Below are 24247 nucleotides of genomic sequence, written 5' to 3'. Positions count from 1 at the left end.
CTTGTAACAAAGTCTGGACTGTGAGAATGGATGCTACTCATAAACACAAGCATGCAGATATGCACAAAAGCATACTTTACATCGCAAGATAAGGGACAATCTTCTTTGCTGCAGCTTTGAAGGAGAACGTAATGTACCAAGGTCACTTAACACATCTATCTCTCAGACATTCATCAGTGCTCTTAGCGTCCCTCTTTACTGCTTTCTGATATACGGCTCTCAGTGGGCTAAAGCCCTTACACGAGGACACACAGTCCACCAGCACTATTACCAGCCAGGTGGATCCTTCATGTAATATTCAATCTAAAGTACACCACAGTGGTGGAGAGTCCCACTAACTAACCTCTATTTTTTTTGTATTTACATTTTCAGTCACTGATAAAAGCAATGTTTATAATTATGTTAATGTGTGTGAAAAGGGTATTTCCTCTTATTGTAGTGATTATTATATTTAATATTTGATATGCTCGAGGTGGACTGTGTAAGAGGCAACTAGGGTTAACATCATTACCTGCTCATGGCCTCATAATCATTACTGATTGGACAAATTTCTAAAATTACCTTCTTTATTACCAATTACATAGAACACTTAGCTTTCTCAATATCAATCAGCACACTGTGATAATGCATAATTAAGTCTCGCAGACCAATCTGGATGAATTATCTAATATAAACCTAATGACAAAATCAAAGGCTTCTTAATAAAACCTTTGAAGCCATATTGTTTGTTAACTGATTGAAACTGGAAAAGATAACTGTGGCCCATCTAATGCTTAATAAATCAGTGCAGAGGCATAAAGCAAATTCCTCCACAGACCACAAATACATAATCTTATGCACCCTATTGCTCTACTACAGCGCATTTATGTTGGATTAGATATCAAACAAAAACATTTTTTAATATTTAAATACTGTTTTTATTTTATTTTTTTTACTAAACAAGGATTGCTTCAACATTTCCCCTACAGAGAACCGTAAAGCTCATGTAACCACCTCAAACACCGAGTGCTTCTGGAGCGCACAAGGAGACGTGACCGTGCCCTGCGCACCCCCACCCAGCTTCCTCTGGGAGCTGAGGCAAAGTCACCGACCGCAAGGGGATGGCTTTCAGATTCATAAAATTCATAGAATTTTTCACAAATGGATGAACACAATTTCCTCCCAATTTCCTCATTATGCAAATATGCAAAATATCAAATCTAGACCAATTAGGGGCAGCCACAGCTTCAAATTTACCGGTTTAAGCCGTAATTGCAGAAACCCTCAAATAATTACGCGGCTAATTGGGAATATTTGTGACAGATACAACAAATTCTCCCCACAAATTACATTTCACCCGAGGAAACACCGCGCCCCTGTGAAATCCTATTGAGGTCTAATTTCTCTTACATAATGAAAGGAACTGAAAACTTGTTATCACATTTGAGCACTACGCAGCTTGGTAATGTGGAATGATCAAATAAATTAAACTGAAATTCATACATATTTCTCTAATCTCTTTCAAAGGCACTTTATTTGTATAGGAAATAACTCCAGGTCGTTCCACTATGAGTAATAAGAGACAGTTAGAGCGCATGAGCACTAAGGAGAGGCAGGGTGCATGTAGGACGTTGTCATTTCCAGACGCGTGGGGGAAAATCACGCAGTCACCTTCAAAACTTCAGCAATTTTTACTGGAGTTTCTGCATCCGGGAGCCTCTGGTTTGTCTTCTGGCTACCTGGGGTCTATCAAGTCCTCGCAGGTGACCCCCTGTAACTGTGCGCGATGCACACAAACGGGCTGCACACTCATCCACGTCGACACACATACACGGTCCATAAACGCCTGGAACTGAAATGGAGCCGGTCTATGTAAACAGGCAGTGCGCCCGCGGAGCGTAACTGCGCCTATTTGTCAGAAAGCCTCATAAATACGACCGCTTCTGATATCTCCATTTCTCCGCCCCGCCGGACATTGTATAAATGGGGAGCACAGATACAGCGAGCAAAGGCTCCAGTGTTTGTTTTTTAAATTATTTATCCATCCATTTTCTTAACACCTTATCAATCTTAGGGTCACGAGGGGGAGGCTGGAGCCTATCCCAGCTGACTTAGGGAGAAACGCAGAGTACAACCAGGACAGGTCTAAAAATAATTTATAGAGACGCCAGAATAAATATGTAAATCATTTGCATATTATACATATTTAACCTGTTTCTAATACCCTGCATTTTAGACTTTATTGATAGCATTCAGAATTGTTTAGGAAAATATTGGCTTAATTATGAAAAAACTGCCGGAGAAATATTTATTCGATTAAATTTAAATATGTGATTTTGTAATCCCAGATCCTCCCACTGTGCAATTAATAAATTTAAATGAAATAAACATATTTTCATTAAAATGACCAATATGTTTTAAAAAAAAAGCTTTAAACAGAAAGCGTCGTCAGTCATAAATCCTAAAATTAGAGAAGCCACGTTTTAAAAATGTAATCATTTTGTCAGTCAGTGATTCTAATGCCTCCTAACCTTTAAAAGTGCCATGATATTTTTCCAGTTTGTGCCATCAATCATTTTGTTAGGGAAGTTGTCACTTTTGTGGAGTGGTGGATATCTCATTTTCTTACGGGAAATCCCTCCTCATAATAAAAATTACCTGTTTGAAATACAGGATCTATTTGCACATGTCTATACAAAAAAGAATAGGAGAATATTTGTGTGTGTGTGTGTGTGTGTGTGTGTGTGTGTGTGTGTGTGTGTGTGTGTGTGTGTGTGTGTGTGTGTGTTGTTCATACACTCTAAGGTCATGCTGGTGTGATTGATGAAAGGACAAAGTGTTAGCACCAGAGACAGGAAGTGGACCCTGCCGGGGAAGACTGAGGTGAGGCGTTTCTGTCACATGGAAACCCAATTCATCCCTCCCCTCCCTGCGCATTCCCACAACACCGCAGTCTATTTCAGTCTGTTTGTATGAGTAATCAGTTGACCTCTCCTCTTTCTTTCTCTCGTCCTCTCTCTCTCTCTCTCTCCCACTTTCACACACACACACACACACACACACACACACACACACACACACACACACACACACACACACACACACACACACACACACACGCACAAACATTCACACCTCAGTCAGCCCCGTTTATGCTGTGATTTTCTGGACACGACCGTCACTGACATCGGATAGATGAGGCTAATCTCAGCCGCAGGCAGGCTGTCAGACAGCTTTGCTGAGGTTCAGTGTGTAAAATGGCGCACGACTGCCACGCACGGATTTTTTTTTCTAAACGCCCTTTACTTTTGATAGACAAATCTTGACCAGAAAAATAAGATGCACATACCAGGGCATGCAATGAAACCAAACAGACCACTAAAAGCAGTCTTAACACAAAATCAAATTTCATGCCAATGTTTAAAGCACAATTCTAGTGTTTGGTTACATTCATTTTTCCATACGTAATCTAAAAAAAAAAGAAAAAAAAGAAAAAAGTTTTTAAAAAATTTCCACGACGTGTCGAAACCGTTACAAACGCCATTTAACACAATGTCAAGATCAAGAAAGCAGGTTTCACACAAGTGGGATTTATTTTACGTCGCACGCGGGTTCCTGTTTTTTAAACACTCATGCAAGTGTTCGCGCGACAACCAAAGCTTTGATTATGTGGTTTTGGGAAAGGACGGGCCATGTCATGTGAAGAGCATGTGCACGGTTAGCTACACGTGAGTGTGAGAGTGTGCATGTGTGCGCATCATCTCTAATGCCCTGTTAATTGCCTGACAGTGTTCCTACACACACCTCTGCTAATGTTCCGCTTGCTATTCAGACTGTGGCCTGCCTTCCTCCTGCCTCTCCTCTTCGCGCGCGCGCTCTCTCTCTCCCAGGCACGGATTGTTCTGTTACAACAGCAGCAGGAATCTCAAGCGCTAATTAGCTTACCTCACCAGAATTGTGATCAGAGTTATTTGTGCGAGATGTAACACAAATAACTGCGGGATTAAGAGTAAAATACCAAGGATTATTATTGTTGTCATAATCTCGTGTGGCCCGAGGTCATCGAGGCACTTAGGTACGTGAGGTTAAGTTATACAAGTTTAGCACTTTGGACAGCGCCTCATTGCTTCGTTCAGGTGTTTCTGACTTGAAGGAAAAGACCGTCACACCTTCTCCTCCTTAAAAAAGCCATTTCCTTCTTCTAGCTTTCTTTAATCACTACAATTAGACCCAATATTTTCCCCCAGACTCTGACAGACGTCGCTTGTAAGTCTCTTTTCTCTCCGAGCGTGCCGCCACTCTCATTACACACGCTGATTAAAGCATAGATTAGCCAGCAGTGGCCCTGCGCACTCCTCACCAGCAGCTCGCTCAATATCAATTAGAAGCTGCGCCAAAAGCAGCTAGTCCACCGGTGGCCCCCCGTCTCCTGATTCCAGCCTCCTAACAGCGCTGGCACTCCGCTGCCTAAGAATAAATAAATAATAATAATACCAGGATTAACAAAGAGAACAGTAAAGGGGGAAAAGGGGGGAGGATAAAGGCGTGGAATAAAGGGAATCGCAGTTAAGACAGCATTCATCAAATAGTATCTCTGCGACTGTAAGCAACTTGTTGACCAAATTTAAACTTATGCAATCACAGATCTGAGAGACTTTTCTTAACGTGCCCAGACTCGCTTAATCCAGAGGCTCAGCTCCAGAAGCAAAATTAAGGAAAAGTCACTTAGGCCTATTAGTCAAGGCAGTGCAGCCTACCTCTGCGGAGTTCGCTGCAGAAATGAACAGTGTGTGGACACGGAGCGAAAAGCCTTTCAGCACACCGTCAGTAGGTCGCTTCGGCTTAGAGGAAATTAATTCCCATTTTTCCTCGTCTCTGACCTCTTTGGCTCGGTAGAAATGAGGCTAATAGTGGCTGATTTCATTTACTGGTTACATTATCGGATATAGTTCTGTCTAACCTTATTGCGTCCACGTCTTAAACACCAATCTACCTATATTTTTAGAAGAGTGGAATAAGTCGTGTTTGGGTATAACAGACCCACTCCGTTCAATTAGGCTTGAATTTAATTTGCATAATGTTAGTTTCCTCATTTTCTAAGAAAACCATGGGTTGTTTCCGAGTTAATGTAATTTAACTGGCCTTAGTTTGTCAGGGATTATATTTTGCTGTGAGCAGCGACGCTATGCAGAGAAACGCGGACTATGTGAAGCGTTTGAAAGAAAAGCACGGTGCAGTTTTTTTCTTTTTTAAAGAACTGCTTGTTACATTATTATTGACGAATATAAACAGTGCTATTTTAGTCTCTTTTCTTTCATGGAAATTTATGAATGTTTGAAATGTGAAATAAAGCTGATCGTCATGCAACCGCAGAAGCAATGAAATGCATTTTAAAGCGAAGAACTCCGACCAAATCTCCAATAAGCACGTGATAAACACAGTTTTGCTCAACCACTTCACAACCTGCGGTGTCCACTAACAGACAGCCTGTCCAATTAAAAGTGGCCATTGATTATAGATAGCTACCTGCTGGCATATGAGGGAGACAATGTTGGATGCTATGCCACTGCCAATACAGGCTACAGTTAGCCATGCACTAACCAGAGCTGACACCAGCATATTAGATCTGGACTGGGTTAATTCACCTGCAGTTGGCCCCTGTGTTGGCTCCACAGCGCAGTGGTTTACCTGCCCACTCTAAATGCTGATCATTAAGTTGCTTCCAGCAGCCATGATTGGTGCAGAGGGGCTCATATCATTGATTAAAAAGGAAGGCTGATATCGCAGTTATTTCAGCTCCTTCCTTTTCTCCCTCAGCGGTCAGGCTGAAGAGGGCGAATGTAAATCAGTTCTATTCGCTGAACAGCGCGCAGCAACATTTCATGCTGCCGTTTCTACATGGTCCACGCTTAATGGGATTTTGCCATTTTAGTTTATTTTTTAATCCGATTTCAGACTGCGCAATCGCGTCAGTCACGTTTAGCATACATTTCTAAATATAAAACTAAAACAGCATTTTTAGTTAATAGCGTCAGGCTGTGAGGAAATGACAACTCTAATTTGTATGTCTGTGGGGAAATAGGCCCGTAGCTCATACTTATCTCTTGTTATTGTGTGTGAAAACCTCTGAACCTAATTCCATTTTTCCCTCTCCTATTTTCCAGCAAGCTGCTTTTCCATTAACTTTGGGAAAACACGGTGGCAGGTCCATTTAAAAAGCTCGTGCCCCACCCTTCCCATAAGCGTCTCAGCTCCGGAAAATAAGAAATTAAGAGCAGGGCCCATTTCATCATCAGCCCCTGTCTACCCCAAACGCAGAGACAGCATCCTCCGGCAGAGCTCCCGGAGGGCGGGACAGGGGAGCTTTACCTTAGCATATGTTAACTATTACAAGATGTCTTGATGGAACACAACGAAATGACTGGTAATTGACATAAAATATGACAAAGTGTTAGAGTCTTTCTGAGGAAAGCGTCGCGTATTATGGCGTATCAGCTCCGTAATGTGACTGATTAATGAAAGATCGGCCTCGCACTCACTCAGCTGATTCTGTGAAAAATGAGTTTTGTGTTGTCATTCCGACAAGCCAGCAACCACGGCCGGAAAAGACTATTAGCCGGAATCATTATCAATAGCCATATTTTCAAACTCTATTATGGCAATCAGGCTAGAATTTATTCAATAGATTTAGTTCATTTGGTTGTAATTGATAAATAATCAAAATTTATCAATGTACTTGCACACATTTCACTAACAATCAGGGAAAACTGCCCCATTTACCAGCTGACTTGGTCCAAATTAGAGCTAAATTGATGATCAATTAATCTTGGGAGGGGTAGTGCGCCGTGTTTAGAAGAGGAGCGGCAGAAATGTGGCGGAGAGGAGGGAGGAGAGAGAGGGAGGAGACGAGGAGAGGACGATAAAGAGAATGGATGGATGGGGAAAGCGTGGGATTTGTGAGAGAGTGAGAGGAGCTGAACTGGCTGGTGAGTAACGCACTGAAAACACAAGGAAGCTGCAAGGCGACAACAACACAAAAATACAACAGTGTGTGTGTGTGTGTGTGTGTGTGTGTGTGTGTGTGTGTGTGTGTGTGTGTGTGTGTGTGTGTGTGTGTTCGTTCAAGCTTTATTTTTAGAGGGGTTGCTGCATTGCTGTCACACTCTGCCTAACCTTTTTGGTATGTGTGCCAATATATGTCTCAGAGTGAGTGAGCCACACACTTGAAGTATCAGGTAGCTCAAGTTCGGCAAATCAGACTGAGCAAGGTCAAAGAGACTGATCCCATTTATTCTTTAATTTGCTGAGGCATTAAATTGCATGATGTGGCTTTGCTGCAGTTTCATAATTACCAGCACATGTTTCTAATTTCAAGCTACTCAGAGACACTACTGACCCAAGTCCTCCCATTTATCTGGTGTTTTAAGAGCACAATTGTGTGTAGAAAGTATATGTGTTGACCTAAATATATCTATAGTTTTTAAATCAGGATGATATTACTAAATTGTTCACACTTTATATAATTCTTATACTATAATTTGATGTTTATTTTCTCAATTTTACTAGAGTAGCATACAATTGATATTTTCATCAATAAAATCATACATAACACATTACTAAATGTGACTCGGAATAGCCTTTGCTAAAACACAGTGACATCAAGCTAACACCTTTGTGGCTGAAATTACTTAAACTGGCATTGTTTTCAGACTACAGTGTAAAAAAAAGGGTCTCGTTAACTGTGTCCAAGGCTCCCTGGCACCTGTAATGTAAGGCACTCATTACCTTCAATGATGCATTACAGCTTCCTAATGATGGAGCCACAGTAATAGACCTAACTAATGACCAGACTTAAGAAAGAACATATTCTAATAGCTGGAGCAGAACTGGAGGGAAAGTCAAGGTGTCAGGGAGGAAAAAGGGATTAGATCTGCAGACAACTGGAGGAGCTTAAGTGACTGAGTGTAAACACAATAGATCAACAGACTGTGCTAAACAGTTGTAAAGACTTATTTGAATAATTTATATTGTAGTTAAGTTTGCTTGAAGTATGTTTTTTGTTGACAATAGTAAGAGGTAATGAAAACACGCAAGCTTCAAGATAAAGATAGATAGATAGATAGATAGATAGATAGATAGATAGATAGATAGATAGATAGATAGATAGATAGATAGATAGATAGATATTATAGGTTATGTAAAAGAGAAATAAACAATCACATTTAGCAAACCACCCTTTTACAGAACAGTTCATGAACAGCTGACCCTACATTTTACAATATAAAATGCCTCGAGGCAACTGTTGTTGTGAGTTGGTACTATAGAAATAAAACTGAATTGAACTGAATGGAGAAAAATCAAAAATGGTGTAATTTAGACAGAATGTCTTTTTACATGTGTTATCACAGACCACAGCAGAGCAACAGACGTTCAAAAACACATGAAGAGATTTTGGAACTAAACAACTAGACAGCTTTAGTCTACGATCTGAATAACTTGCTTAGATATAAAATAAATTTCAACTGTTTCATTTTTGACCAAATGTATAATTTGATAGTGAACTTACTTTGAGCATCACACATCACACAAGCCACAAGAGTCTACTGCAACATACCTGGAAAGGTGTATGTGTAAGAGTACGGGAAATACTGGCATGACTTCATTGGGCATTGCTGTTCATTTAACTGAAAAAAGTGATTATTATTGTTCTAATCCTTTACAAAATAATCCATTGGGCTAGATTAGACCTTGGAATTTTCCTCTGTATTTTCAATTTAAAAAATTCAGTGTAAAACTTTTTAAAATTACATTTTAATTTAATGCCAAAACATGGCTTTGTATGTTGGTGTATCTGCAGCTACATTCAGCTTCAGTGGATGATATTTGTTAAATGCACATTTATCTGGGTTTTTAGTATTAACCTGACTTAGACTGTAAATAAAAGAACATCTGCATTCCCCCTGGACTTTAAATGACCTTTGAGTCATTTTGGTGACTACTTTGGTAAGCCCAGAGAAATTTAGCAGCATATAGCAAATGATAACAGTGGTCTGTGGAGAATTTTCTTTAAATTTAATACTAAGTAATACTATATAGTAATAAATATTCTTTTCCACATTCAGAGAAGTTTGAAAGTTTTGTACTGAAGACAGAATTTGACTATGTCAAGAAAAATTGATGGAATATAAAATGTAAGAAGAAGGATTTTTTTTTAAATCTTACTTTTGACCAATAACTGTACAATTTGATGGTGAAATTATTGTGGCGCATCACAATATATCAACAAGCTGTAGAAATCTACTGAAACATGGCTGGGTAGGTGCTGCATGTATGCGTGAACCATGCTTTTCTTTATACATACTAAACTAACAATCATGTTGAAATATTTCATATTTATGGGTAACTTTGACTGCCATGAGTCACATTGATGACATGAGCCATATATCATCAGCAGCATGAGGTTGTTCACATTGTTTCTCTTAATAACAAATGAATGAAAATCAGAGCATCCCACACAGAGAGCACCTGAGCATGGGGTCGCCTTTTAACACCACATATAATGAGACGTTTTGAAAGCTGCTGAGACTTTGAACACCAATATGTAAATGACACCTATTGTGACTTTCATTGCTATTTTAATAACCTCTCAAATACACACACACGTGCGCGCGCACGCATGCAAACACGCACACACGCACTCAAGAACACCGCACCACCTTCTCCGTGACATACGCCTCTTCTTTCTCATTAAGGAAATCGTTCTTCTTTGCTGATTATTTTATTTGATGCCGTGATTACCGCTCTGTGCACCGCATCAAGCAGTAACGGACACCAGGCGGAGGGCAACGGGCCTAATTGGAGCATGAGATGCACAGGGTGGTGCAGCCAGGATGGGTGGCCGGAGAGGGAAGCCTCTAATGGGTTCGCCTGTCTTCGGCTCTTCGCTCTCTCCTCTCTCGGGCTCTGATGCAACGCACTTATTGGTCTGCTTCTTATTCCTCTGACTGTCAAATCACCTGCACAGAACTACAGCGTGATTTGTTAGAGAAGCGTTTCTGCAGATGGAAAATCGATTTTCCCTTTTAGATTTCTATAACTGAGTGAATGCAGATGTCTGGAAGGCGATGCAATAGGCCTTAACATAAGAAACAACCAGTTTACCTACAGGCTCAGGTTACAGTTCAGTTGTGGTGTAAAGGCTCTTATCCCTGCATCTGCCTTTTGTTGCTTTGTGTTATTGTAACCTGTTCTGCAAAGGCTCGTATGAGAAATGGATTTAACGCAGTTTGATTGCTAAAAAACCGCGGAGAGGGTGGACACGGAATTCTTGATCTTTGAAATTGCTCTACAAAATTGCATTTGTTTTTGGTGCGCTTCCATTAAAAGTGTCTCCTCGCGTGTAAACAGCCGTTCCGCACTCAGATGCGCCGCATTAACCCGGGAGGATTGTAGGCCTATGTGAGTGTGTTTTTACTGGGGAAGATTGATGTGGTCCAGTTAGGGAGGCTGAGTGCTGAGTGAGACATAGACCCATTTCAAGTGGGTCCTTCTTATTACAGCAATAAGTTACAGTCTGTGGATCGGACAGCTGAGGGGATATCTGTCATCCAGGCCGTTACTATACCATGTAGGTCTACAGATGAGTAACTTAAAACATATAGGCCACGATCGATTTTTAACACGTCTCATTTTATGTCCATGTAGAGAAATTAAAATATGGTGTTTTCCATTAAAATATATCGGATTTTAAATAATATACTTTTTAAAAAATATATTATTATTATTATTATTATTATTATTATTATTATTATTATTATTATTATCATTATTAGATTTTGATTGCATTTTTTGTTGTTGATTAGTGGTAAAAATGATAACTCATATAACAAAAAAGTGCCCAAAGTTTGCCCAACAATACTAATAATAATAATAATAACGACTGTATATATATATATATGTATATATATATTTATATACTTTCACAAACACTTTCCACAGCATACAGACCATCTCGTGGCTCGGGCCCTTCACAAACGCAGTGTTGGCCCTACAACTCCCAATAAAGTGAGTCCCTCTCCTCTCTCCTGGTCTACACGTCTGAATCAAGCGAATCGAGCCTCTGCTGCTGTTGCTGCTGCTGTTGATTGCTTCTCCTGAACCTTCGGGAGATGGTCACAGCTTTCCTCATCTCAGTGCACCATGCACCAGTCCATTTCCTTAAGTTTTCACGCTGTGCCACATATAGGCTACTTCCCCGCGTCCCGGCAGATTGCTGTTGAGGAGCATAAAAGATGAGCTGCCTCCATGTGGTGCAGGAGGGGAGAGAGAGAGGAGTCCTCGCTCGGACGCCTCCTTTGTGTGGCTGAAAAGAAACCTATTTAGTCCCAGGCGGTGGTCTATTCACCAGGCTCACCCTGACATCTGCCAAAAGCCTTCTCTAACCAGCACTGTCTGGAGAAGTAAGAGTGGAGCGCAAATCAATGCGCTGTCCTGTTAATTGTATAATAGACCTACTTATGGACTTCTGCTAAAGGGGCACAATCGTTTAGGGTCCACCACGTCTGATTTTGTTTGAACCAAGCAGGCCTAAATACCTTTAATTGGGCCCGTGTTGATGAAAAGTCGATGGGAGTTAAAGCGGCCGATCACCGACGGTGTTTAAATCCATCTGTACTCGTTTATTTATTTATTTCCACGATTTGTCTCCACAAATCACCTGCCATGAGGGAATGGGAGCTATATTTGTTTTGTTTGTGAGCCAAGGACGGGAGGGAATAGGGGCTCTGAGGGGTTAGAAGGAGGTCTGGTGTGATAACGTTTCTTGTTCTTATTGCCTTTGTGTTTTTTATGACCAATGTCCAAACTGATAAGTACAAAAGAGACTCAATTTGCTCCCCTTAATAAATAAACAGCAACCAGCTTTAAAATTGTAACCGTAGATTTCTGTCCCTTCATTTGCTAAATGAATCCTGGCTTTACTGTGTGAACAGTCTGAATTATACAGTCAAGGGATTTAAAAATTAAGATTTTGATGTGTTCAATTAGAGTGACAATACAGTTCCCCTTTCAAATAAGTGCCAGCTCCTTTAACGAAGTAAAACAAGCCTCTGCATGCGCTCTCCTCCCGTATTTTACATGTGTTTCTATGTACTAACGGAAGTCCTGTCAGGGCACGGACTATATGAGATTAAACAAACACATTAAGATGTTTAACGTGGGATAATTTGAGCATGAAAAGCTAATAAATCAGAGGACGGAATGGCAGAGGATTGAATTGTAGTATTTCGTGCGCGTTTGGGTCTGCGCGTGCGCGCTTACGTGCGCGCCTGTGTTAAAAAAAGAAGGGGGAGTCACGTCGCTGACATTTCCAAGCTCCTGCTCTGATTGGCTCTTATTTGAGGAAGCTCACGGGTTCTTTCAACTAATAAGCGCCTCCCCATCGCTCTAAAGGACATTATAATGCAAGGGACCTCCTTTTTAACCACAAACCGAATTTTCGTTCATTTAGACCATATATACTTTTTAAATTGACCCAAAGTTGTAGGATTTTTTTTGGAGCGCATTTCGCCCTGGAGCGGTACGCGATGCTCTCTCATGCCGACCTCCTGGATGCTCGGCTCGGTGAGTTATCATCACTAAACTCCGGCCCTAAACTCCAGTGTAAGATTTCAACTTTTTGTTTAACGTTGTGAAGTGATAAATAGACTGTGTGGTTAATTGTGTTAACAACTAAGTGGTTTATCGTTGGTCGAAGCAATTTATAAGTAATTTATCAGCACAGAAAAAATATACCATAAAATACCAACGTGAATTTTGTATATTGTGTTTTTAATGCCATCTGTGCTGCCTGTTATATTTTAAAGACTCAAAGCATTTCATATAACTTTGTTTATAAGACGCTGCGGTACTCGGCATATTTACTCAAATCCCCTCTCCTACTCATCCTCTCAGGGATGAAGGATGCTGCAGACTTACTCGGACACCGAGAAGCTCTCAAATGCCGGCTGGGAGGTGGAGTTCCAGACCAGGGACATCCGGGAGACATGCCTCCTGGTTCAGACTCTGTTGAAGGAACCACTCTCCTGCCGGGAGAAGACATCGCCACTGTAGGATCCAACTCTGCGGGCATGCCGGTGAACGGGAAGGAGCAGGAGAAGCCGCAGCCGCAGCAGAACTCCGGCCAGACCACAAGCCAGCAGAAGCAGAAGCGGCACAGGACGCGTTTCACACCGGCGCAGCTCAATGAGCTGGAGCGAAGCTTCGCCAAAACCCACTACCCTGATATCTTCATGAGGGAGGAACTGGCGCTAAGGATCGGCCTCACCGAGTCCAGAGTTCAGGTAAATACAATAATGCAGAGACTCGCATAACAATTCAGGGTGGGTCTTTGGGAACAGTTTTTTTTTTTTACGATTTGTAAATATCCAAAATAAATACATAAATACAAAAAAAAAAAAAAAAATAGAATCATCATCATATATTTACCATTTCAATCCGCCTGGAAGATAGTGAACAGAATCGGTTGTGTCACAAGAGGAAACCACGTGCCTCTGTGTGTTATTAAAAGACATTTTTATTTTTAATCATTTGTCATTTTACCCTAATTAATTTGTAGTTAATTTTCACCCAATACCAAGATATTTTGTGAACGTTTCAAGTTTGGATGAACTGCTTGGAATTTCAAAACTAACCATTGAAATGGCGCCACTTGCACCGTCTAAGTTACAATAAGCCAAGACTTAAATGAGAGTCTATACAATATACTTCAAGTGAAGGAGTACATTTTGCTTTTTCAGGTACCGCGTGTGAAATATCTCTCCCCAGTATCACTGTGCATAAAAACGATAGCAAAGCCTCGCCGTGTCCAGATTTTCCAGTAATAACTGTTTAAGAAAATAGTTTCTGCTTAAACTGAGTTGCATGACTTAAGTATCCCATAATATATTCAAATTTAACCTGATATTTGACTAATATTTAATTGTGAGAGCATCCGGTGCACAAAGGGCTCTGTCCAAGGTACTGAAACATTTCTCATTTGAGGATGAGGAATTCGATGGTCATCTGGCTTTTACAAATTCCAGAAAAAATCCGTGTAACGCCACTTATGGAGACTTATTTTCGTTTCTTCGTTTTATTTTACCTCTGTGCAATTTTGTACTTCCAACAATTACACGGGGAGCATTACGGCTTTGATCATTATCTCTGATTTTTATTCATTTATTTAACCATCTAATAAAATAAATCTTCAAGCACTAGAAGATTTCCTTCCAGATATTTTTCTCGGACTACATTTATGAGAATTTCCGTAACAAAATATGATTACACATTTGTAAAAAAAAAAAAAAATATATATATATATATATATATATATATATATATATATATATATATATATATATATATATATATATATATATATCTTATTAATCGCACGTGATTATTTGACAGTTTTGAGAAAACTAAAGAGAGAAGGAACATGCTAGGCTCTAATAAACAAAACACATTACCAACCAATTTCAGTCTTATTTATAACAGTGAACGCGTTATTAAACCGTGATGTGAAATTCATGCAAATTATCCCACTGAAAGCAATAAAACCAGTATAATCATTAGTCACCGTAATAATCCATTCTTTATTCCAAGCAGTGCAGGATCCTAACCGCTCAGTGCATGCCGGCTCATAGTCGGTGTTGGTAAACATTAGTGCAGGCCGTGCAGGTGCAGCCTTCAGTGGGCGTGTTGGCCCGAGCGCGTGCCTCCACACAGCCTCTCTCCTTTAAAATGCTCTATCAGCGACGTCTTAATAGGACTCAAGAATATATTGTACTTTTTTAATGGAATGAGAAATTGCATTTTCTTTCCCCCCGAGTGTAATGGGTTTGGGCGACGTTTCACGGCTGGCTGAGCGGAATGAGAGCGAGATTTCACTTTTAATATGGAGGCATCGACTCACGGCCTCGTGCGCGCATTAATCACACCCGAAGATGAAATCTTTATAAAGCCCAGCGGTGTCGCGCGTGCGTTTTCAGCTGTGTGGCTCGGTGTGTTTGTGGGTTTTCTCGCGTATAGCCAACAGACGGGCATTTTTTATTTTCCCATAGATGCTGTACAGCGATGCGGGCCATTTGTATTTAAGCCCGCGCAATATTTAGGGCAATTTTCAGTTAATCTGCTTGTAAATAAGATGTTAGAAAGATAAATTGCTCGACTCCTTGCTGTAACAGACCCTCTGACGCACACATTTTTACACCACAGCTATTTCTGTCTCCTACAGAATATAAATGTTCTCTTACTTTTGTTTTATTTACTGGAACATTTTTTTACACACATACTTCGCTTCATCTTTAGAGATTCGAAACTTTCGACACTCCCAAAAGCTTATTTTGAGGTTTGGGGTTATAAGTACACTATTAAAAATTTCTCTGGCTGTTGGCCAACAATTATTCAAAGTGGTTGGCCTTAGAAAAGTCCTGGGCCAAGAGAAGAGGTCTAATAATAATTCAATTAAATTTAGTTTGTTCCACTTCAAAATGTATTATTGTGGCGAAGAATGCTATTATTGTGTCCATTGCAATATGGCTTCATATGGATGAGAACGTGACATCTTTCCTGGTTAAAATAAACACACAGTGCCCAAGAAATATATCCCGTATGTTTCTCAGTACCCCTAAATGTCAATTTGTGTCTCTGATTTCAGGTTTGGTTCCAGAATAGACGCGCTAAGTGGAAGAAAAGGAAGAAGACCACTAATGTTTTCCGTGCACCGGGTACCCTGCTCCCAACACCGGGCCTGCCACAGTTTTCTGCCGCTGCCATGGAGAACAGCCTGTGCTCCTTCCACGCCAACGACTCTCGCTGGGCTACGGGGATGCCGGGGGTCTCCCAGCTGCAGCTCCCCCCTGCTCTGGGTCGCCAGCCAGGCATGGCGCAGTCACTGTCACAGTGCAGCCTTGGTCCAGGCCCGCCACCAAACTCCATGGGTCTCTCTAACGGCCTGTCCTCCAACGGCTCCGGTCTGCAGTCCCACCTCTACCAGACGCCTTTTCCAGGAATGTCGGCCTCCCTCTCCGGCCCCACGAACGTATCGGGCTCCCCACAGCTGTGTAGCTCCCCGGACAGTGACATGTGGAGAGGAACGAGCATCGCGTCTCTGAGGCGCAAAGCGCTGGAGCACACAGTGTCCATGAGTTTCACTTAGTGACTTTTGACCACACCGCACCCTATTCCACCAAACACCCCTCTCCCAGCCCTGCCTGGCTCCTTCTTTTTTCCTGTTTTTAATCCAGCTATTTAGATCAAAATGAGAGAACGAATGAAGTAATCAGGCCTTAAATGTGGGGAGAAAAAAAAGAGGTAAATGCCACCTCATAAAGACCAAATAATGATAATAACAAAAGGACAACATTTATTGACAAACGGAAGAAAAAAAATGGGGTTATTTATCTCGTTAATTCAAACGGATTTTTTTCTTACCAGCTATTGTTGATAAATACTATTGTAATGATCTTTAGACTATAGGCCCTAATTACCGAGAGCCAAACAATCGTCGTATTTACGTTGTCATTGAGCGTGTCTTTACGCACGTTATTGTGTTCAGGTGAGGTTGTGTTATGTCAAACGGTTTATAAGATTGGGTATTTTGATAGCAGCCTGCCACACACGCACCAAACTGACAGTGAGCCTACTGAACTGGGTCTCGGGCATGCACTGTGCATGTGGATTTAATAATTAAAGGAGAAAACGGTGCCCACTCAGACTGAACAGGTGCTTTTGTTTGGTGACCTCAGTCTCGTCTGCATGGGACGGGATCACACACACACGGGCGGTCTTTCAGTAGGCCTACTCTGTTTTAGGATGTTTTGTGTAGATAAAACATTCTTGCTATGTACCCGCTGGTCTTTTTTGTGACATGTTTTAACTTATTGTATGTGATATTACTTGACACATTTCTTAAATGTTTGATCTTACATCGAAATGCACCACATTGACGGGTTTGTACCAGTTTAAAATGAGCAAACAAATAAAAATAATTTTCAAGAATGTCAAAACAAGAATGATGTATGTCTCCATTAAATTTAAACGCATAATGATTATTTTGAATACATTTCCAAGGACGGTGAAGCGTTTGCTACGATATCTATTAGGGCGCAAATGTAGCTTTAGTGTGAATTTAAAGAAAACACTGTACGTATGTTTAGTTTAGGCGACTTGAACTATCCATTGCCTTGGATTATCCACAGTTACATGTTATCAGTACGCGTCTGACTGCTATATGACATAATTTTGTTGCACAAATTATTATTATTTTGGTTATTGCTCAGTGACCTAAAGAGGTGTTTTTGCAGGGTTTATGAGGAGACAGGGTTAAAGGGTTTATGAAGGGTGACTGGTCTTATGGTGGCAGACAGCAGCGGTAAAGATACCAGGCTGAGATGTCAGCGCTGTGATGTGACGGTCATTGATTTTAACCATGACGGTCATCCCACTGAACACACTGGATGGACTGAAACTAAACGGAGGGATCGCAAGGCTACGACTCAAAGGAATACACCAGCCTATACTGTATAACTTATATGCTTAGGTAAAGGTTGGTGCTATGCCCCTAGCACGCTAAAAAGGAAGTTAAAAATTGCTCCATTATGCTATCCAAAGAGGTCATTATAGGAGTGCTAGACGACATGAAAATATCCACATATTACTCTATGAATGGAACAAAACCAGGACCGTGGAAAGCAGCAACCACTTTATTTGATCAATGATTTAAATGTAAAGTTTATTCTAATATGGAGCCAGAGAGGAAATAGTAAATTGCTGTCATTTGCTCTTAGCTAGTGGATGTTTGCTAATCATATTGTTATTATATCAAAACCGCAGATACCTCCGTTTAATTACTTACAGTTTATAACATATGGATCAGTTTATGATTTTTCCATCATGCAATTTTAACTCAAATGGTTATAGCTAGCAATTTTAGGCCAGGATGTTGGATAATACCCATGTAAATAGCATACCTGTTAAAAGCGGGATTGTCAGTAAGCTAGAAAACACAAGGATCCAAACGCATACTAACAATATATATAAAAATATTAAAATTATGATTAAAATACAGCAATAAGCTCTTGGCAAGTGTATTAGAGGTGTTATGTAAACATTAAGCGTGGAGCTCAATATTGTGCGCTTCAGTCTGTTCCACAATGCATTAGCAATAACGTGTTCATGGGCAAATCACTATTTGTGTGCCTGTCAGTCAGCACCATAACAACACCATATTAATTAAATCAAATTATATTTTAGATGTTGCTTTGGGAAGTTTTCTTACCATTTCCTACATGTTACACATAAGAAAAGTTATATATAAGTTATATATACATAATATGTTTTGTCACTTCCCACAGGACAAAATTGATCCATGTGGTTAACTTAACCAATATAGTAGACTCACAGTTAGTGTGTAAGGAGTCGGCGATTAAGCTGGTAAAACCAAGCTGAAACAGATAATAGAATGGTAGTTATATATTTAAAAATGCAATCCAGTGAGGCATTTATGAATCAAAACTAATCATTAACCCAAATCTGGTAAACTGACATGTTTTCAGATGTAATTTATAATATTCATTATTTATTACATCAGATTTATGATTAGCTCTGTAATGTTTATAACATTACATGCACATCATGACAAAAAATACAAATCAACTGTATGAGGCAGTTTGCTTTTGTACCTTTTGATCATTTGACATTTATCTAAAATTCCTTATTACTTGCCAATCAGTTCTGTAATAGGAAAACCTCTCACCTTGTTTATGTTGCTTTGATTTTAAATTATCCTGATGTGATGTGTGATGTCTATAGCCTCAGAAGCAGCCCTGAATGTGGTAAATACAATTTTTCCATTATGAAAGTTAGCAGACCTCACTGTCTGTGTCAAAGAGTGTAAGTGTCAGCTTAGCCTGAAATCACAGTAGCTCAAATTAATCAGCGTGTTAACCTCATCTCGCTGCCGGTGCTGAGGCCAATTTATGGTCACGGGATGGTAATTGATGAGATATGGCATTACCATAAGCAGTCCCACTGCCTGTAAACTTATAATTGGAGTTTCTGTAACAATGCTGTGAGGTTAAACAAAGGATTAATCATAATTAACAAAAGTATATTACTTTCCCCATATTAAACAGTTGGCTCCCACCTTTTCTATTAGCATAAATTTGTTTGCAGTCATTTATGGAATTATTGGAAATACCAACTCAAGTCGAGACCCTGAAAAATTCATTTATTCCATTCTGTGTGTATATATGAGAGAGCCAGAGAATAAAAGCCTGTGCTTCTGCTTGGAGAAATTAACTTGAATGAGATGGCCTAAAACAAAGTTTTCCACCAAGCAATAAAAACTTTTTTGACTTAAAGTATTTTAGGATGTGTCATATGTTCCCAGCAGGATCACAAGTGGCTACACTAACAAATGCAGCGATTGTGTTACATTGTATAGTGTATAACACACCAGCATATACAGAGGAAGGAAAACCTAAAAACAACTGAAAGCAATGGAAATCGTTATGAATGTAAATGAAAATGGAAAACGTTGCAATCCAGCACCAGTGTCAACCTGAGATATGAAGCAGATGTTTAACCCACTCGACCAACCTTTCTGCTTTCACTTTATATTTCAAAGTAAATGCCATCTTTTGTAAAATAGAAATTTGAAACTTACTAATTACCAAGTTGTTGTTGTTGTTTTTTTAACTGATTGACTGTTTACATTATAACTTGAGGCCTTTGCTTATCCGTCTTGTAAACAGTATTTACATCCTAGTGGGAGTCAATCAATGAATCCAGGAGGCCCACCCACTCTCCAGAGACTTGCAATTACCAGATACTGCGTGGCAGTTGATCAAAAACGATAACAGCCACAGCCAAAATGACTACTGCTCCACCCATTCAGACAGGAGCTGTAGTGGTGTCAGCCTGAGTGTATGTTGTGTTTCTGCTAAATCTAGTTCTATGCATAGCTCAGCCCACCAGATCCGGCCCTGTGCTGACTACTGTGTCCTGGGCTGCAGTAACAGATGTGAAATCACATTACCCAAACGCTGCAATTAGTCTCACTCGCTCGCGGGTTAATGAGTTTGTGGAAATGTGCGACCCATTCCTCATTAGGTAATTTCTCATGCACTGATGAGAGAGGGAGAGAGAGAGAGATGTGGGTATACCAAGTTAGTAGAAATGACACATAGTTTGCTGCAACGTATACTGTAAAGCAACATACAGCTCAGGGAGGGGGTTTTATCACCATACTCACATAGGTGTTCTTCTATTTGCATTAAAATAAAAAATATTTGTGACATATGACTTGAATTCATTAAAAAAAAGGGTCCCCATTTCCTCTGTTATGTCAAGAGTTCCTTTGCAGAGGGTTTGTAGTGCAGCTTCTGTCATCTGCTGCAGTTATATATGACTTTCTCATTATGGTGTGACTATGCTTTTTGCCTTGCTGTGAGGCCACAGAGCCTGCGTGTGAATAGACAGCCCAGGGCAAAGCTCTGTCACCACACAATGGACAACAACAAAAGAACTAATTAGCAATCAATTACCGACATGTTTCTGTCCTGCACCTTTTATGTGGTTAGAGTGTAGGGCAGGTTACCACCACTCAACATGTCCCATTCACACAGACACATACACACGCACACACAGACCACCTTCTGCCTGTATGTGTGTGTGCGTGTGTGTAGTTTCTGGTTGATTTGGATGATTGCAGGGATGTACGTCGTAGCCTGGGGACACACGGTTTTCCAGAAGAGAATGTAACCTCCCTCATAAAGGTAAAAAAAAAAAATCTTCAAATTAATCCAATTTAGGCCTTTAGAGGAAGTTGCTTTTCACCATGTCTGCACCCAAGAGTGCAAAAGATAGTTGTTCATTAGCCTCATCTGTGCCAATCAGTCTCTAAACTCTCCTTTGTTGTATCTCATTGCTTCTCTTCATTGTTATTATTACTTGTAGTTGATGTAAAGGGCAAATTTCATTTCATTAAAGAAGACTGAATCCACAATTTCATAAAAAAACAGCATCGGTAAAGTAGATTTAGTGTCTAATTTGAGCACGTACCTTGCTCATTTCACCGTGTTCCTCTCTGTTGCTGTGTAACACACGCACACACACACACCCACACACGCACACACAGTGACATCTGGGCGAAAGTGTGCTGTGAGGAGTCTGCGAGTGCCTCTCATGATAACAACTCTGCATCTCAACAACCTACATCCATCATCATCAACACTAACATCTGCTCTGAGCCTCAGCCTTAAATCTCTTTCTACTCCCCCAGCCCTTTACTCCTCTCTTTTTTCCACCCTCTCTTCCCCTTTCTTACACTCAGCAGCTCTTCTTTTTCTCCCTTCATAAGATGTTTATGAAAAGATGTTTATGAAAAGAGGCCCCTTTTTATATAACTCTCCTTCCTGTGCTCCGACCAAATCCCGTCATCTGCTGATTATGTGTAGACATGCTTTTGTTTAAACCAGCCTTAGAAATCAATATTTAATGATGATGTTATCAGTGCTTTTATGTGTAATTTAGCCCGAATGTCAGTATGAATGAGACTCTGTCAGGTTTATGACGTCAAGCATTTATTTTCTGTTAATGGGTGCTCCTGGTGGTACACAAACCAAAACCCAGTGGACGTCTGATGGATTTGTCTGTTTCATTCCTGTTCACGCATGCATTCACAGGCAGGCGTGCATGCATACACCACATAACCACCTTCAAACACACACACACACACACACACACACACTTTATTTGATTATTATTTATTATTTTACTATTGAAAATAAATGAAGTGGAAATTTGACGTGTAAAAATAACTGATAAATTCCAGAAATACCACACTGTGATTGCTGTATAGTACTAGAAAATGGCATTGAATGCAATGGCACTGTCCACATTAGTCTGAGCTTAAAACACAATCAATCAAAGCAAGTTTGTTTCCAAACAAACTGCTTTTTTTTTGACAGTCACCTCTTCAGCTCTGGGAGCCAACACTGTTGAGAGGCAATAATCATGATAGTTTTTTCAGTCATTTTTCTCCCAATAACAAGCCATTTTTAATCCAATTAGGAGTGCTAACGTGAGAGGCATAATACCACGGCCCCTGGGACAGATGAGAGAATATGCAGGACATTTATCCCGACAGTCAATATTGGATTTCTCACTAAGCAGCTGTGCCTGCTCTCTCTGACATTCTCCACCTCTGCACAGTGATCCGTCCTGATTAAAGCGGCTTTTCTACTTTATCAACATTCATTACATGACCTGGTCATGCATGGCCACGGAAACCAGGAGTAGCAAAGTTACATGCCTCACGTCGGGGTTTTCCTACTGCACTTTTTCTTTTTATTCAACTGTCTAGTGAAAAATGATATATCACTTGGCATTCTGTTTCATTCTAGATGGGGTTTTGAAATTGTAAGAGCAGATAAGTGTGTTCTGGTATTCCCCGAAAACTTTTCTCACCTACACTGAAAGGGTAGATTTGTTTTCAAAGGTTAAAGCAGAATACAGCTGGGTAAACTGGTTTAGTATTACAGCATAAAGCAGGTATGTGACTAAATCATCCAACTGTTGTGATGCCTAATTTTGTGATTTGATTTTCTGAATCCATGAATTTTAATCATGGGTGAATCTGATTTTTGCTTGTATTTGTTGTTTTGCTATTCGTTCACCTTTGTTAAGACAGAAAGATAATTCAATGTGAAACTCTTCAGGTTGAACAAGTAACAAAGAGCTGCCAGTAAAGCCAACAGCAGCTAAACAGTGCCACCTTCTGGTAGCTGTTTGGTAGCTCGCAGTGCTGTTTTTTAATCGTTCGTGCCATTTTTTCCCTCAAGAAAATCCAGACAGATGGTCAATAGATTTTATTTCACCTCGGTATCACTTAATCACTTAATGAAATATGTCTGTTAACTCTGCAGAGAATTATTTTTTCCATCAAAACCTAGTTAATAAAACAGAAAGTGGATGAAAAAATGGCTGCTGTTTATAGCTGATTGCAGTCGATAAATTTATGCAGTGTACTGAATCATTGTCATTGAATACATTGATTATGTAGACTAATCAATGTGTATTAGGCTGGATAAGACTGCCCAGACCACAGTGAGCCTGAATGATGAAGGAACACTTTTAAAGGCCCACCCATCTCTGCCTTGAGCAGACATGTTTCAGAGTGTGAGGAAACTCTAAGCAGGTGGAAGAAAATGTTTATTTTATATTTTTTTAAACTGATGCACAAGATCAGCACGAGCTGTATAAAAAGATTTTCATTATGCTGGCATTCAGGCAAAGTCTGTCAATATAAAAAGCAAGAAAAGTTCCCCTCCTCCAAAGAGTTAAGAGATAAATAATGTTGCCTAGGATTTAGCCAGAAGTATTTGGAGCTGACCTAAAATCATTTTTTGAAGTAGTAAGAGGTTTTAACAGCCAATTAAAGACCTTCAACTATATACTTGTCTTCTGCACTGTTCCTGCCTGCCTAAAAAATGGCAATGGCAGCTGTCTTGCCACAAGGTACTCCCAGGCTATCTCAAGTTAGCCACTGACTCACATAAATAAAAACATCAGACAAGTGTCTGCTTTTTTTCCCCACAGTCACTGCTTGAAATTGAAAAAATGATTTCCAAGATATGAGCTGAAAGGCCACTGTCTGACATACAGGAGCCTCCAGAGACTTTGTGCAAATAGGAGCATGGCCTGAAGAACCAAAGTGTGTTCCATAACAATAAAAAGTGGCCCTAAATCATTAACCCAGCAGGTAACTGTATTCGCTTTTGCAAAAACAACATCAAGCCACCAAATCCCTATGACTAAGGGTGATTTTTGCCTTATTTGTTTAAAGAAAGTTTAAGCAATAGCTTAAACTTTGGTATGTGTTATTTTACCATACCAGGTTTGGTGAGCACTGATGTTGAGGATCATGCTTGAGTTAGTTACTACACTTTCTGTAAGACTATGCTTTATTACACAAAAAAACAAAACAAAGTGTATAAAGAAACTAGTATAATAGAAGCATACACATGAAATAGTGAGTTTTATTTAATTTTTTTAGTTTGAGCAATCGATTTCATCATCCAAACAAAACTGGAGTTGATTTGTTTTAAGTGATTATCTTACTCCCTAAGCTTTTCTGTTAAATCCTGCTCTCTGTTTATATCAGTTTACCTAATTGTGTTTCATTGGGGAAAGTGGTCCCTGTTGGCTCCAGAACAATTATTTT

General features: G+C 40.0%; 1 protein-coding gene across 2 annotated transcripts; it reads left to right on the top strand.

Moving 5' to 3' along the window:
* The first annotated feature begins 10941 nt into the window (after positions 1 to 10941).
* LOC146506556 (homeobox protein orthopedia B-like) lies at positions 10942 to 17532 on the top strand. Of its 2 annotated transcripts, none has more exons than XM_085178996.1 (3): positions 10942 to 12600; positions 12931 to 13319; positions 15677 to 17532. In XM_085178996.1, exons 1-3 carry the CDS (start codon positions 12564 to 12566, stop codon positions 16175 to 16177), a joined length of 927 nt encoding a protein of 308 aa, XP_085035122.1. In that variant the 5' UTR covers positions 10942 to 12563; the 3' UTR covers positions 16178 to 17532. The 2 variants fall into 2 exon arrangements, with proteins under 2 accessions (XP_085035122.1, XP_085035121.1); XM_085178995.1 differs by having other exon boundaries at positions 10942 to 12639.
* Positions 17533 to 24247: the final 6715 nt, after the last annotated feature.

This window comes from Neolamprologus multifasciatus, chromosome 12 (assembly GCF_963576455.1).
Source record: "Neolamprologus multifasciatus chromosome 12, fNeoMul1.2, whole genome shotgun sequence".
NCBI classification, from domain to species: Eukaryota; Metazoa; Chordata; class Actinopteri; order Cichliformes; family Cichlidae; genus Neolamprologus; species Neolamprologus multifasciatus.
This window is presented reverse-complemented; position numbering and strand designations above follow the sequence as displayed.

What these genes read in the sequence shown, in the direction of transcription:
- LOC146506556 (XM_085178995.1), top strand. Translation starts at nt 12,564, where the DNA reads ATGCTCTCTCATGCCGACCTCCTGGATGCTCGGCTCGGTGAGTTATCA. An exon ending in CTCCGGCCCTAAACTCCAGT is followed by an intron (nt 12,640 to 12,930) that starts GTAAGATTTCAA and finishes TCATCCTCTCAG; the next exon opens with GGATGAAGGATGCTGCAGAC. An exon ending in TCACCGAGTCCAGAGTTCAG is followed by an intron (nt 13,320 to 15,676) that starts GTAAATACAATA and finishes CTCTGATTTCAG; the next exon opens with GTTTGGTTCCAGAATAGACG.